This window comes from Moschus berezovskii, chromosome 24 (assembly GCF_049115385.1).
Source record: "Moschus berezovskii isolate FMDL1 chromosome 24, NW_MosBer_1.0, whole genome shotgun sequence".
NCBI lineage: Eukaryota > Metazoa > Chordata > Mammalia > Artiodactyla > Moschidae > Moschus > Moschus berezovskii.
This window is the reverse complement of record NC_142483.1, coordinates 47,639,408-47,656,482: the sequence shown is the minus strand read 5'-3', so window position 1 is coordinate 47,656,482 and position 17,075 is coordinate 47,639,408. Positions and strand designations below refer to the sequence as shown.

Below are 17,075 nucleotides of genomic sequence, written 5' to 3'. Positions count from 1 at the left end.
TGAAGTTCTTTGTATTGAGGTAACAGTAACATATTGAAAGTAAATGCCTCCTAGCTTATTCTTTTATATAATACTCTCTTCCTAAATGTACGAAAACCTCGTAATTAGGCAACCTGATATTATGGTAAGGCTGTTGAAGGCAGCAGGAGGTCCTTCTGCTTGGGAGAGTGCCATGCTGTTGCTGTGCATGGTGGGGGACAAAAGCTGGCTAAAGATTAAGTCAGAATGTGTGCTGTCTTAATGAATAGATGGTTCTCAAGAAACTGATGCTAGGGTTACTCTGTGGAGTCAGGTTTATGTTTTGTTTTTTCGGTTTGTTTTTTTAGCTTGGGTTACTGTTACACATAGAGTTGAATCACATAGTTTGTTTCTCTCTATAGACCTTTGCTCTGGGAGAAGCAGCATTGGCAACATATATGGCACTTAGAAAGTGATACAGCACAGCATCCTTTCCTGCCCAGCGGATGGAAAACCATGGGGGTGGAGCCAGGCAGTCTGTGTTCTAAAGTTCCTTCCAAATTTGGAAGGACCAGTTTAAACGGTTCTGCAAGCAAGATTGGAGATCTTTTTCGTTATAAAAACAATTTTAAAGGGGGAAATTGAATGAAGGCAGTCAGAAGGTACAGACTTCCAGTTATAAATAAGTGCTGGGGATGTAATGTACGACATGATTAACTCTGCTGTATGTTATATGTGGAAGTTGTTAAGAGAGTAAATCCTAAGTTCTCATCACCAGAAGAAATTTTTTTCTATTAATTTTGTATCTATATATCAAGTGATGGATGTTTGCTAAATATACTGTAATAATCCTTTCATGATGTATGTAAATGAAATCACACCATGTATCTTACACAGTATGTATCAGTTATATCTCAATAAAACTAGAAGAAAAAAATTAGAAACTTTGGGAGAAAATATAAAAATAGCTGTTTGAAGGTACCAGAGAATGGTCAAAAGAAGACAGAATTTTGAGGAGATATGACCCATGAAAGAAGGGACACACTCACTTGGTGACATCCATATTTCTAAGGCTTCCCTAGTGAGAACTATGACCAGTGTTTCTGGTGAGATCTAGAACTCCTGTAGTATCAGAGATGGAGCTCAGGGTTGCCAGGATGGCTGGAAATTGAGGGTAGGGGATAGGTAGATTCAGAGTGAAGGGCATCCCAGGGGGAAGCTTCAGAATCTCTGTGTAAACTTGTGTGTGTGGAGTGGGGTACTGAAGAATTTATTTACAGGGTTTTAGGTTTTTAGGTTTAATTTAGGTTTAATTCAAAAGTAAACTCACTTGCCCCTTGGTTTGTTGTCAGTGAAAGTAAGGAATAAACAGGGGTTGGCCAATTATTGCCTGCCACCTCACCTGGTTTTCAGGGCCTGCGAACTAAGAATGACTCTTACACTTTTTAATGCCTAAAGGTAATATCTCAGGTGATAATATCTCATGACACATGAAATTTACAAAATTCAAATTTGCACTTCCCATGAATAGTTTTGTTGGAACCCTCTCATTAGTGTGCATATTGTCTGTGGTTGCTTTCTTACTGCAGTAGCAGAGTTTAATAATTGCTGCAGAGAGCTTCTGGCCTGAAGTATTCACTGTCTGGCCTTTAACAGAAAATGTTTACTGACTTCTGTTCTAGGTAAGATAGATAGATATATTGTTCACAAGTGAATCCTTCATGTTCCTAAAAGCATTAAGTCTCTTAGATTATATATAATTGTTGTTGGCTTAGAGCCTCTATTTTACATTTTAGTTGTTATCCTGCCTACTTTTAGAACATTTTTCTTATTTTTAGCATGTTCAGTCCATTAAGTAAGAGCTTGATCTGTGCTAAGCATTTTAGAAACAGTGAGAAATTCATGGTGGAGTTCCAGGCCCTCTCAGAGTTCACTTACTGATCTTGTTTTTTTTTTTTTCCATTTATTTATTTTTAAAGATCAGTGTGCTGGTATGGTGGGGAAGGGAAACTCTTGTAACAAGTTGGAGAAGAGGAAGGTTATGGGATATAAAGCAATGCATCAAATTGCTTATGGAAGCCATTGAGTATTTGCCACTAATTCTGCTGGTAGCCTGAATTTAGAGATTAACATCTGGAGATTTTCTTGAAGTAAAGTCTTCCATTTTCTTAGTATAATATACTCATTTGATGATCCTGCATTTTTCTTGTCAGCATTTGTTCTAGGCAGAGTCAGAGTACGGAGTATGTAGTGATGCAGTGGTTACTGTGCAAAGACTGTAGTTCTTGAGTCTTACTTCAGTTCAGTTCAGTCGCTCAGTCGTGTCCGACTCTCCGCGACCCCATGAATCACAGCACGCCAGGCCTCCCTATCCATCACCAACTCCCGGAGTACACTCAAACTCATGTCCACAGAGTCGGTGATGCCATCCAGCCATCTCATTCTCCGTCGTCCCCTTCTCCTCCCGCCCCCAACCTTTCCCAGCATCAGAGTCTTTTCCAGTGAGTCAACTCGTCGCATGAGGTGGCCAAAGTATTGCAGTTTCAGCTTTAGCATCAGTCCCTCCAATGAACATCCAGGATTGATCTCCTCTAGAATGGACTGGTTGGATCTCCTTGCAGTATAAGGGACTCTCAAGAGTCTTCTCCAGCACCACAGTTCAAAAGCATTGATTCTTCGGCGATCAGCCTTCTTCACAGTCCAACTCTCACATCCATACATGACCACGGGAAAAACCATTGCCTTGACTAGACGGACCTTGGTTGGCAAAGTAATGTCTCTGCTTTTTAATATACTATCAAGGGTGGTCATAACTTTCCTTCCAAGGAGCAAGCGTCTTTTAATTTCATGGCTGCAATCAGCGTCTGCAGTGATTTTGGAGCCCAAAAAAACAAAGTCTGACACTCTTTCCACTGTTTTTCCATCTATTTCCCATGAAGTCATGGGACCAGATGCCATGATCTTTGTTTTCTGAATGTTGAGCTTCAAGCCAACCTTTTCACTTACGATACTTTTATTTAAAAGTTGTTAACTCTTGCTCTTAACTGCAGCTGCTGCTGCTGCTGCTGCTAAGTCGCTTCAGTCGTGTCCGACTCTGTGCGACCCCATAGACGGCAGCCGACCAGGCTCCGCCGTCCCTGGGATTCTCCAGGCAAGAACACTGGAGTGGGTTGCCATTTCCTTCTCCACTTAACTGCAGCAGTGATTGTTAAATACTAATTGTTACAACTTTGGGAGTGGGGATGGGATACATGATTTGATTGAAAAGGGATGTGACTGAGCTAAACAGACTTGTGTTTGAGGTTTTTTTTTTTTCTTAATAGTTTTATTTATTTATTGGTCTTCCTCGGGTCTCAGTTGAAGTATGCAGGCTCCAGAATTCGGGCTCAGTAGCTGAGACTCATGGGTTCACTGGCTTAGTAGCTCCATGGCATGTGGGATCTTAGTGCCCCAACTAGGGACCAAACCCATGTCCCCTGCCTTGTGTGGCAGATTCTTAACCACTGGACTGCTAGGGAAGCCCCCTGGATTTGAGTTTTAACTGAGCAGTTTATTAGCTATGCTCATATTAACTGCTGCTAGTCATTTTTTTCATCTGATGGTTGGGGGGATGTTACCTACTTTATGCCGTTCCTGGGAAGAGTTCGTGAGATGACACTTGTCTCAGAACTGAAGTTGCTAGGCATTTAATTATGCTACCTTATTAAATATTTCTAGGGCAGAGTTAGATGTTTACCTGATACTATAAGGAAACACTAAAGCTGTAAAAGATAGTTTCAAAGGTAATATAAACAATCAGGTATCTGACATTATTTTGTGATGAAGTTGATTTTTAGAGTATCTCCATTTTAGTAGAATTAATTGAATGAAAAAACTCTTAGATTAAATTACTAAAAATAGAAATTTATTGATACAATAAAATAAAATGACATTTGCCTAAATAATTTTTAAAATTGCAGTAAGTTTGATTTCCTTTCTTTTAGGAAATGTTTATTTTTCCTAAGATAGTAAAAAATTAATTTTTTATTGAAGGGTAATTGCTTTACAGAATTTTGTTGTTTTCTGTCAACCTTAACATGAATCAGCCATAGGTATGCATATATCCCCTCCCTTTTGAACCTCTCTCCCATTTCCTGCCCCATCCCACCCCTTTAGATTGATACAGAGCCCCTGTTTGAGTTTCCTGAGCCATACAGCAAATTCCTGTCGGCTGTCTGTTTTACACATGGTAATGTAAGTTTCCATGTTACTCTTTCCATACAGCTCACCCTCTCCTCCCCTCTCCCCGTGTCCATATGTCTATTCTCTTTGTCTGTTTCTCCATTGCTGCCCTGTAAATAAATTCTTAAGTACCATTTTTCTAGATTCCATATATGTGTGTTCAGTTCAGTCACTCAGTCGTGTCCGACTCTCCGCGACCCCATGAATCATAGCACGCCAGGCCTCCCTGTCCATCACCAACTCCCAGAGTACACTCAAACTCCCATGTCCACAGAGTCGGTGATGCCATCCAGCCATCTCATTCTTGATCGTCCCCTTCTCCTCCCGCCCCCAACCTTTCCCAGCATCAGAGTCTTTTCCAGTGAGTCAACTCGTTGCATGAGGTGGCCAAAGTATTGCAGTTTCAGCTTTAGCATCAGTCCCTCCGATGAACATCCAGGATTGATCTCCTTTAGAATGGACTGGTTGGATCTCCTTGCAGTATAAGGGATTCTCCAACACCACAGTTCAAAAGCATCGATTCTTCGGCGATCAGCTTTCTTCACAGTCCAACTCTCACATCCATACATGACCACGGGAAAAACCATTGCCTTGACTAGACGGACCTTGGTTGGCAAAGTAATGTCTCTGCTTTTTAATATACTATCAAGGTTGGTCATAACTTTCCTTCCAAGGAGCAAGCATCTTTTAATTTCATGGCTGCAATCAGCGTCTGCAGTGATTTTGGAGCCCAAAAATATAAAGTCTGACACTGTTTCCACTGTTTTTCCATCTATTTCCCATGAAGTGATGGGACCAGATGCCATGATCTTTGTTTTCTGAATGTTGAGCTTCAAGCCAACCTTTTCACTCTCCTCTTTCACTTTCATCAAGAGGCTCTTGAGTTCCTCTTCACTTTCTGCCATAAGGGTAGTGTCATCTGCATATCTGAGGTTATTGATATTTCTCCCAGCAGTCTTGATTCCAGCTTGTGCTTCTTCCAGCCCAGCGTTCCTCATGATGTACTCTGCATATAAGTTAAATAAGCAAGGTGACAATATACAATCTTGACGTACACCTTTTCCTATTTGGAACCAGTCTGTTGTTCCATGTCCAGTTCTAACTGTTGCTTCCTGATCTGCATACAGGTTTCTCAAGAGGCAGGTCAGGTGGTCTGGGATTCCCATCTCTTTCAGAATGTTCCACAGTTTATTGTGATCGACACAGTCAAAGGCTTAGAATACAATATTTATTTTTCTGACTCACTTCACTCTGTATAATAGGTTCTAGGTTTATCCACCTCAATAATGTCTTCTTTAAAAAGCAGTTTGTGTCTTGAGGTGCTAATGATCAGCTGAGTAGTTTCCACCTTTCTTCTGCAGAAGGTCCATTTTATAGATCACTTAGTTTTTATGTTTAGAAACATTACTTGGTGTTTTGCTAACATAGTGTGCTAAATGATAGCTAATTTCTTGGACAAAGTATCATTTCTAACACCAATATATTATTTCTAAACATTTTCTTTTGCAAGTGTATGTGAAAAGTCTATCTAAAAGTATGTAAATAGCTTGTGTATCAGATACATGTTGTAGTTTTTCTGTGTATTTTTAATGGCTTCATAGTAATCCTCTATCCCTCTCACCTGGATGATTTACGGCAGTCTCCTAACTCTTCTCCCTGCTTTGCTTTTTCCCCTCATGATCTTTTCTTTTCCATATAAACACTAGAATGAACTTAAAAAATCTGGAATCACAGGTGTTAGTTACCCCATTGGCTTCCCAGTATACCCTTTATCGATCTGGCCCCTACCGCTTTCCGTGATTCCACAGGCGACCTTTCAGTGCTGTTTTCCTACAGGTCTGTCCTTTTTTTGCACTGGTTTTCTGCACAGGAGTTCTGCCCCATCTTCACCTGGCCACCTTCTCCTGTATTCCTGTCGCTTCCTCTCAGCACTCATTCTTAACTAGTTACTAGCCACTCACCAGTTACTCTATTCTTACCTTGTTTATTTTCTTCACAGCAGTTCCCAGTCTTTAAATTGTTTTGTTTTTATTGCTTCTCTCTCTAATAGAATGCAGGCTTTCCTAGACTCTGACCTTGACTCTGACTCTTATTCACTGTTATGCAATGCTAGTAACATAAAAGGTACTTAAATATTTGTTCAGGAGATGAATATACATTCTATTCAGTGGATACATTATTCAGTCTCTTGTTGGTGAGCATTTGGTTAATTTCCAGCTTTATGAATGCTTCACTGTGCAGACCTTTTGGCATGCTTCTGTGAATATTGTGCAGAATAGATTGCTATTATAAAGTGGAATTTTTATGTGAAAGAGTGTTTACACTTACATTTAATGAATAGTGCCAACTTACTGTCCAAAAACCTTCTGCCAGTTTAAATATATCCATATCATCAGTATTATTAATCTTTTTGCTCTTAACAATCTGATAAGCAGAAAAAAATGAATTTACGCTCTCTTGCATATATTTTTTGCTTTTTACTTTTCCTTCAGTGGTGGTTCCTGCCCTTCCTCTGCTATATTTACTGATTTCTCCTCAGTTCTTTGTGTGCATGGGTATTAGTCTATAATCATGTTTCCCTTACGGTGTTCAGTATGTCATTTTTAAAAGCACTTTATGCATGGTTGTTTGTTTGTTTTGGCTTGGAATTTTTTAAGTTTTTCACACAAACACACACATAAAATCCTGTCTTTACTTTTTGATTTCAGAGTTCAGAGTCATGCTTATATTGGACTTCTTACTGTAGTTTTATTTCCCCGTATTACCACCCTTCATGTGTATACCATATTTTGTCTCATTGATTTTTTTTTTTTAGCCTGTAAATATTTGTCTTGTGTAGGTTTAATATAGTCAAGTAAGGATTTACAAATAGTATTTTTTACAAGGAAAAAAAGTCCTTTTCTCCTACTATTATTAATGAAATAGCCCAGCTGTCTCCCATAGTTGAAATATTGACTTTTACATTTATTAAATTGCCACATTATGTCTGGGTGTTTTCTGATTACTGTAGTCTCTTAACCATTCCTGCCCTCAATAATATAAGTTGTTTAATTGCGGTGGCTGTTGATTTATATTGAGTCTAGTATCTGATAGAATTGGTTCTTTTCTATCATTATTTCAGTCTTTTTTTAAAAATTACCTTCATACTTCCATTTCAAATGAATTTAGGAATCATTTTCACTCCTAAAGAAATCATTATTTTGTTGGAAATACACTGACTTTATGAACTAAGAGAAAACTGGCCTGTTTATATAGTACAAAAACATTCTAGTCAGGAATAAGACCGCTTTCCATTTGATTTTTTATGTAACTTTTTTGTTTTTTATTGTTGCAATTATGAGTGAACTCTTTCTGTGATATGTTTTTCTGACTATCCTAAATGTATATGGAAAAATAGTTTGTATATAATTTAGTAATTTTCACTAAACATTTAATTGAATTATGTTTTCTGTGCGGCTTTATCAGACTCTGAAATTCACTTAAAATGGGTATAAAAGTGTCTCTAGAATGTTAGCAAAGAGTGTCCTTAGTATTACAATATTAGGCAGTCATTTTGTGAACTTTGAGAAACAGAATTTTCAGTTTCAGGATGTAATGGAAACAGATTTTCCCACAGATTTCCCACATACCTACAATCTCTAGCCTTTTAAAATGACTTATAGCCTTGTTTAGCTTTTGTGACAGCTACCTTTGCAGGTAGATGGACATACTTATCTTATCCTTATATTTGAGACTTGAGTTTGTAAAGCTCAGCTGATTTAACAAGAGTTTCTATAAAATACTTGTATCTTTTTTTGGGTGTTTTTCAGTCACTAAGTCGTGTCTGACTCTTTTCTACCCCATAAACTGCTTCAGGCCAGGCTTCCCTGTCCTTCACTATCTTCCTGAGTTTGCTCAAACTCATGTCTGTTGAGTCAGTGATGCCATCCCACCATCTCATCCTCTGTTGTCCCCTTCTCTTGGCCTCAGTCTTTCCTAGCATCAGGGTCTTTCTTATTGAGTTGGCTTTCCACATCAGGTGGCCAAAGTATTAGAGGTTCAGTTTCAGCACCAGTCCTTCCAATGAGTACTCAGGGTTGATTTGCTTTAGGATTGACTGGTTGGTTCTCCTTGCAGACTCTTCAAGAGTCTTCTCCAACACCACAGTTCAAAAGCATTAGTTCCTTGGCACTCAGCCTTCTTTATGGTCCAGCTCTCACATCCATACATATGACCACTGGAAATAGCTTTGACTATGGACCTTTGTTGGCAAAGTGATGTCCCTGCTTTTTAATGCACTGTATTTGTCATAGCTTTTCCTCCAAGGAGTGAGCATCTTTTAATATCCTGGCTGCAGTCACCGTCCACAGTAATATTGGAGCCCAAGAAAATGAGGTCTGACACTGTTTCCCCCTTTTCCCCATCTATTTGCCGTGAAGTGATAGGACCAGGTGCTATTATCTTGGTTTTTTGAACCTTGAGTTTCAAGCAGGCTTTTTCACTCTCCTCTTTGACCCTCATCAAGAGGTTCTTTAGTTCGTCTCTACTTCCTGCCTTCAGAGTGGTTATCATCTGGATATCTAAGGTTGTTGATATTTCTCCCAGCAGTCTTGATTCCAGCTTGTGAGTCATCCAGCCCAGCATTTCGTATGATGTATTCTGCATGTGTTAAATAAACAGAGTGACAATATACAGCCTTGACGTACCGTACTCCTTTCCCAGTTTTGAATCAGTTGTTCCATGTCCAGTTCTAACTGTTGCTTCTTGACCTGCATACAGCTTTCTCAGGAGGCAGGTAAGGTAGTCTGGTATTCCCATCTCTTGAAGGATATTCCAGTTTGTTTTGATCCACACAGTCAAAGGCTTTAGCCTAGTTAATGAAGCAGAGTGGGGTTTTTTTGGTTTGTTTTTTTGGTATTCCCTTGCTTTTTCTATGATCCACTGGATATTGGCAATTTGATCTCTGGTTCCTCTGCCTTTTCTAAATCCAGCTGAACATCTGGAAGTTCTTAGTTCACATACTGCTGAAGCCTAGCCTGAAGGATTTTGAGCATAATCTTGCTAGCATGTGAAATGAGTGCAATTATCCAGTAGTTTGAACATTCTTTGGCATTGCTTTCCTTTGAAACTTGGAATGATAACTGACCTTTCCCAGTCCTGTGACTGCTGCTGAGTTTTCCAAATTTGCTGGCATATTGAGTGCAGCCCCTTCACAGCATCATCTTTTAGGATTTGAAATAGCTTACCTGGAATTCCATTACCTCCACTAGCTTGTTCATAGCAATGTTTCATAAGGCCCACTTGATTTCACTCTCTAGGATGTCTGGCTTTAGGTGAGTGACTGCACCATCGTGGTTATCTGGGTCATTAAGAGCTTTTTTGTATTCTTCTGTGTATTCTTGCCACCTCTTCTTAATCTCTTCTACTTCTGTTGGGTCCTCGCCATTTTTGTCCTTTATTGTACCTATCTTTGGTAACTCCATTTTAATGAATTTTAAAAGGTTAACATACAAAGTTATTCTTTTTTCTAAAACAACGTTTTGGTTTATATTGGAGTACAGCTGATTAACAATGTTGTGATAGTTTCAGGTGAACAGCAAAAGGACTCAGCCATTCATAAAAGTGCCCATTCTCCCCTAAAGTCGCCTCCCATCCAGGCTGCTACATAACATTGAGCAGAGTTCCCTGAGCTGTGCACTAGGTTGTCCTTAGTTATCCATTTTAAATATAGCAGTGTGTACATATCCATCCCAAACTCCCTTTCCCTTCCCCTGGGGATCCTTCCCTCTAGTAACCATAAGTTCATTCTCTATGTTTGTGAGACTCTGTTTATAAACAGTGGTAGTCTTATTTTAAAATCATATTTGGAGTTTAAATCATATCATCTGAAATGCTGATGTATAGCTTGTTGTTGTTTTAGTTATTTTTGCTATGTAAAGTGTAGAGAGTAATATAGTAAATACCATGAACTCACTACCCAGATTAACAGATGTAATTTTGCTGTGTTTGATTAAACACACACACACTGCAAATGAGTTGAAGCCATTTTTAATATCCTTTCCTTTCCTATTCCTTTCACCCCTGGGTATTAAGAAACTGGTTTATATTTTTTATACTTCTACTACATAAATAGTTATTTTAACTTGCATAAAATTATACTGGGAAATTATAAAATGTACCATTGTAGATTAAGGCTATTCTGTATGCATTTTGAAATAGCTATATTTTAAAATATCAATCTTGAATCCTCACCGGTGTTTGCAGCAGCACTGTGCACAACAGTCAAGACATGGAAGTGTCCACTGACAGATAAATGGATAAAGACACACACACACACAGTGGGCCGCTGCCGCTGCTGCTAAGTCACTTCAGTCATGTCCGACTCTGTGCGACCTCATACCACCAAGCGTACCATCCCTGGGATTCTCCAGGCAAGAACACTGGAGTGGGTTGCCATTTCCTTCTCCAATGCGTGAAAGTGAAGTCGCTCAGTCGCGTCTGACGCTCAGCGACTCCATGGACCGCAGCCTACCAGGCTCCTCTGTCCATGGGATTTTCCAGGCAAGAGGACTAGAGTTGGGGTGCCATTGCCTTCTCTGCAGTGGCATGCTATTAGCCATAAAAAAGAATGAAATAATGTCATTTGCTGCAACATGGATGGATTTAGAGATTATCATACTAGGTAAGTTAGAGAAAAATGATTATCATTTATATGTGGAATCTAAAAAAATGATACAAATCAACTTATTTACAGAAGCAGACTCACAGGCACAGAAAAGAAAACTGGTTACCAAAGGGGAAAGGGGAGAGGGAGGGAATAGTTAGAAATAATGGAATTAACATGTATACACTGCTGTATATAAAATAGATAAACAAGAATTTACTATATAGTACAGCTATATTCAGCATCTTATAACCTATAATGGAAAAGAATCTGAAACTGTACACCTGAAATGAACATGTTTTAAATCAAGCATAATAAAAAAATTTTAAGATTCAAAAACAAAATTGAGGTAAAATGAAAATAAAAACAAAATTGAAAAAATCAGTCTTTTGGTAGCTTATATTTTAGTATAAGCTGGAGAAAAAGTTTCTACTTTATGTAGTAATTTGTTCTTAGAGTAGATAAAGTGAAAATTTGTCTTGAAAACCATTTTTTTTCCCCCTAGAGGATCAGGACTGTACTAGGATTGTTACTGACCAAAGATTCTGTGTGAAGTTAGTTATCATTGAGACTAACAACATATCATACATGTAAAGGATAAAAGCCATAATTGAATTGTTTTAAGTAGTCAATTCATATACTCAGACACACATAGTTGGTTTAACTTGCTATATTAAGGATTATCCCAGTGACTTCTTATGGATAATATACACATGTAGTGCATAGAAATGCAAAAAAACTACGTAAAAGTCTAGCAAGACAAATGGCTACATGTAGGGAGGGAAATGAAGCATTTCATTTTAATCTTCTCAGAATTTAGAACTTGTAGGGCGGGGGGTTGGGGTATACATTAGATAGGTGGATGTGGCTATTAAAAGTTGTCTGAGAAAGCAGCTGGTGCTTGGTAGACCCTTGGGGTAAGCTGGTCACTAGTATAGTGCCTTCTTTGGTGACTGTCAGTTTATGCTGCATCAATATTTTTGAGCTATGCATCAAAACTTTAAAACTTAAAAGTTCTTATTTAACCCAGTAGTTGAAGCAATCCTTAGGTGGAAAGCAAATGAAAAGAAGAGAATGAGAATTTATATGCAAAGACATTTTTTCAGCTTTGTTTGAACAGCAAGGTAAATAGGAAACACAAACTAAATATTCAAGAATCTGGAGGTGTGGTTATAGTATAGACTTACGATAAAGTACGGATAATATTTAATAAAGAGTCTACAACAAAAGGAACTGACTTTTCTATTTTTGTTAAAAATTCCTAATAGTAAGTTTAATAGAAAAACAAATATAACAAAATGTCATTATTATAGGAACACCAAAGAAAAATACTATTTGGGTTCCTTGGTGGCTCAGCGGTAGAGAAGCAGTGCAATGCAGTTCAGGAGGCGCACAAGCCGTGGGTTTGATCCCTGGGTCGGGAACATCGCCTGGAGAAGGAAATGGCAACCCACTCCAGTATTCTTGCCTGGAGAATCCCATGGACAGAGGAACCTGGTGGGCTCCAGTCCATGGGGTCACAAAGAGTTGGACATGACTAAAGTGACTTCGCACACACATGTATTATTTTATGGATGAGATAGAGAAGACAAGAAAATGATCAGGAATATCCTGATTTCCCCTCACCACAGTTCAGATTTCTAATAGTGATTTTTGTACCTACATATTTAAAGTGACATTAATGTAGGTGTTTCAGAGGAAGGAGCGAAAGTCTTATTAAATGTTAAGTTTTTTATTGCCCATTTTGAAAAGGCCCCTCCCAGGACACACAGACACACACCCTCTCCCAGGATGGATGGATGGACACACACCACCACCACCACCCACTTCTGGGAGTAAAAGCGGAAAGGAAACTAGAGTAAGTTGTATTTTAAACATTTTAGCGTTGAATAAAAAGTGCTTAAACAGGAAGATTTGAGGAGACTGTATAAATTTTTAAATGGCAAGGTGTTGGTGACAGTTAATAAGAATGCATATGTATATGCTTTTAGATTTACAAAATAGATTTTACTACAAACTATATTTTTTAAATCCCTGAAAATATATGAAAAGTTTATCATCACCTTTCTTACTCGATTATTGGAGAAGCGAATTGTTAGCATGAACTGCCAGTAATTTAGTATAAACTGATTTTATAATAGATGTTTTATTTTTACGTAGCAAAGTTACTTTAAGTAAGTAGTACTCAAACTTTTTGAAATCCATGGTAATCAAGATAATTTTGTATTGATAGATGAAATCTATATTGTGTTAAAATTTCCATTGTAGGTTTTGACCGAGGACCACTTTTAGTACAGAAGGTGAAGTAGAGCCTCCATCCACCATTTTGAAGTTAAGCTTTAAGGCTAATATTTTGTAATAAGATTGTGATATATAAGAAAATAACCATGTTTTTTTTATAGCTTCATAAAGTACTGATGTATGTAATTTGCTTTAAAATCATTCTGTAGGAAGACACCAATATGGCATGATACTGACAGTTGTTAAGTATATAGGTGTTGTGTGCAGTATAAAGTTGTGTCTGCCTTAGTGCATATTTGAAAATTTTCATAATAAAAAAAGAACAACCTAGCATGCTTAGGTACCCTTGCCAGAAAAACTGAAGGAAAAATTCAGTTGAAGTATTGAATCAATGAGTGTAATTCAGTACTTATTGAATTACTAAGTATTCAATAGTAATACTTTGAATAAGGTATGGTTCAGGATGAACTTTATCTTTAGATTGAAATTATATGTACTAGATATAAGATGAATTTTGAGATGTTCTTTATAAAATGTATCATTAGAGAAAGAGCATATGTTGAGCAAAAAGAGAAAAATAAAAAAAGGATGCATGTGTCCACTACGCCATTAGCCTGGGTAAGTTGGTGGTCCCCTGGCACCCTCTTTGTCAGAGCACTCTTGGTGGATAAAGCTGGTAGGGAATGAAGCATTCTAAATGTAGTCTATAGTTAGAGGTCACTTGCATCCAGGAACATTTAGTACTTCATTTTTTTTTTTGGAAAAGCATCATACTCCCTTTATCTTGATCGGTACACAGTGGGCTTTTCCCCATTTTTCTTTTTGAAGTGTACATCAGTTGAAGCCTTGATCCAGAGTTGATTCTCTTGCTTCCTTTATGCTCTAGTTTTTCAAAATTTCAGTTTTTTACTGAACTTAAATTTTTTAAAAAATTTTATATTCAAATATAGCCAATTAACAATGTCGTGATAGTTTCATGTGGACAGCAAAGGGACTCAGCCATACCATGTACATGTATATGGTTCTCCCTGAACTTTTCATTCTTATTTATTCTCTGCGATCTTTATGAGGGTAATAAAGTGAAACATTGTTTCCCTCCCCACTTTACCCCAATTTTAAAGTTCTGTTTCTCTAGAATCTTTTTTCCTGAAGTCTTTGGTAAGCCTTAATTGATTAGGCACTCTAGGCCCTTAATGATTGGCAGGGTGTAGTGGAGGCAAGCCAAGCCTTGGCTGAAAACTCTGCCTAGAGGAAGAATAAGGAAAGCTTTTTGTTGAGGCAAGATTCTGCCCTAGTTTTCTGGTCAGTATATTCAGTTGTTTAGTAAATGATTCTCAGATTTTAGGGAAATCTAGATTTGTCTGAAGAATAGTGTGAGGGTGAGTTAGTATATACTGCTGCTTATGTATCGGAGAAGGCAATGGCAAGCCACTCCAGTACTCTTGCCTGGAGAATCCCATGGATGGAGGAGCCTGGTAGGCTGCAGTCCGTGGGGTCGCTAGGGGTCGGACACGACTGAGCGACTTCACTTTCAGTTTTCACTTTCACACATTGGAGAAGGAAATGGCAACCCACTCCAGTGTTCTTGCCTGGAGAATCCCAGGGACGGGGAACCTGGTGGGCTTCCGTCTATGGGGTCACACAGAGTCGGACACGACTGAAGTGACTTAGCAGCAGCAGCAGCAGCAGCTGCTTATGTATATACTCATTTTCATTCCTACTTTTTACTTCTCTACTTTCTGATTGACACTTGGCCTCCCACACTTCAGAGGGTTGCCATAAAGAGTAAAAATAATTTTTATGTGTGTTGCATAATGTTGTGTAAGTTAGAAAGTGCTAGAAAAAAATTGTACCAAGAAGTCCCCAACATACAAACTTATATATTGTAAGTTTGGAACAAAGACATGGAAATGTCTTTTCCATAAAGACATTGTAAATCATGGTCAGGTTACTAGGTCAGCGCACATACGTTTTACCCAGTAACACAGTTAATATGTTTTGCTTTTGTATCAAGAAAAAACACTATAAAATGTTTTTTTCTTAATGCCAGATATATCAAAGCACTTCTTAAACTGTGGCAACTGTAGATTTGAATAGTTGGTTTCCTAGCCCTGTGGCATTGGCCAGAGGAGGAGCTCAGTGTGGAACATGTAAGTCCCCTTCCTTAGTAATATATTGGGAGCCGGAATGGGGAACCCATTTTTTCCAAGGGGTGGGAAAGAAATTAACCAGTCTCAAAGATAGGCAAAAGATAAGGAGCTAAAATACAGCCATAAGTGGACAAAGAACCTAGGTTTCTTCCATCATTGTATTGCTCACCATGTGGTTTACAGATTGCTTTCTAGCATACTAGAAATGTTCATTAAAAATACAAGTTTATACACCCCAGTCCCATCCTGTTGAATGGAAACATGAAACACACATTCCTGCTTAGTACTTGATTTTAAAATATAGGTTTCTTATCGACAGGAATAACTTTGTTACGTTCTGTCCTTCATTTTGCCTTCTAAGTAAACAGTCAATTGTTTCTACTGCAGATGATAAAAACAATTGTATCCACAACTCTTGTCACCTTTAGGTGTCAAGTGATCTTTGTGGTTATAAAAATCCAGTTTTAGAAGAGCAATTCCAGGATAATCAACACATACTTCCTTTACATAGGACAGAGAACAGGACTTTAAAGTACAGTTTCTAACTGCATTAAACACATTTAAACTTTTTTGTACATTGATAAACACAGTTCACATTTAAATATCTAGTCCACATTGGTAATTTACATCTAATATTTAATTTGTAGTACAAAGTGAACTAGTTAAGCGACATATTTTGTAATGAAGGACATTTTGTTAGGAATATCTGGAGACCATAGGCTCTTAAACTGGTCTCATCTGCAAATAGCTGCGTAATTCAGCATTTTCCTGAACATTACACAAAAAAGCCAAAATACAGACATAAAATCAGATGCTAAGATTTTTAATATATATGTGAATGATTTTTATATTGATTAAAGTATTCCAGACAGTAAAACTTGTAGTTATAATAAATTGTTGCTGTAAATTTGAACTTAGAAAAGTTGAAAAAATGGTGCCTCTAATTTTGTGTTACAGACTAATTTGAAAAGTAATGTTACTTCTTAGTAAACCATCTGAAATCTGTTCTGATCCAGTCACCACAATCTGCTTTATGATGGTATTTTAGATGGCATTGTATTAGAAGACAGTAACAGTTGACTTGTTCAGTGAAATTTGGTGTTTTAAAAATCCCATTTGACCTCTGTTGTCCAAAAAAGATCTATGATTTTTTTAGTGAAAGAAGTTAAAAAGGGAGAGGAGAGGATTTTTGAAACTCAAGGGTTGATTTTGAATAGTCTTTCCCCCCTGGCTTTCATTACTAGAGTGCTTATACTTTCTTTGTATTTGTACTGAAAAAGAGATGCTTATTAGAGTTTAAGTGAAAACTTTAAAGTTTGGCAGTGATAGAACTGTGGTTGAAGTATTTAGAGGAGATCATGAGGTCTGTGTTTCACTATATCACATGGTAAAAAAGGATTTGGGGCTTTTTGTGGATGCAGTCCGTGAGGTTTGACAGACTATCCTAGTGACTTATAAGTATTAAAATCAAACAATTTTAAATGCTAATGACTTTGATTAACTCTTTTAGGGTCTCTGAAGGACACCATACTACCATTTTGAAAATCTTGGTGGACAATGGCTACCCAAGGTTTGTATCATAGTCTTTAGTTACTGAAATTGGGGCTCCGCTTCGTTGCCATTAACCCAGTCTGGCTCAGATTCCCCTGCTTTCCTCTCTCCCTGCTTACTTGTCAGGCTACCTTTTGCTCCATTTTCTGCCCACTTCTAACGGCTTGGTGAAATATCAAACAAGCCACCAGCAGGAATCTAGTCTACATGACTGCTTCTGGAGCCTGGATGCAGTACCATTCTTCACTGATTCAGTGAGTAACTGTTAGGTGGTCTCCTGAGAGTATGGATTTTTCATCCCTGAGCTGATC

The 17,075-nt window shown here is 37.9% G+C and overlaps 1 protein-coding gene across 7 annotated transcripts in view; it reads left to right on the top strand.

Moving 5' to 3' along the window:
- The window catches only part of CTNNB1 (catenin beta 1), a 50,218-nt gene that overhangs the window by 18,873 nt on the left and 14,270 nt on the right, over nt 1-17,075 (top strand). For 5 of the 7 annotated variants that reach the window (XM_055414567.2, XM_055414561.2, XM_055414562.2 and 2 more), the window contains one exon: nt 16,724-16,783. In XM_055414567.2, coding sequence (XP_055270542.1) covers nt 16,771-16,783 — 13 coding nt within the window. In that variant the 5' untranslated portion in view covers nt 16,724-16,770. Of the gene's footprint in view, nt 1-12,574; nt 12,681-15,113; nt 15,214-16,723; nt 16,784-17,075 lie in introns of all 7 variants that reach the window. The other 2 variants (XM_055414565.2, XM_055414566.2) reach the window with 2 other exon arrangements.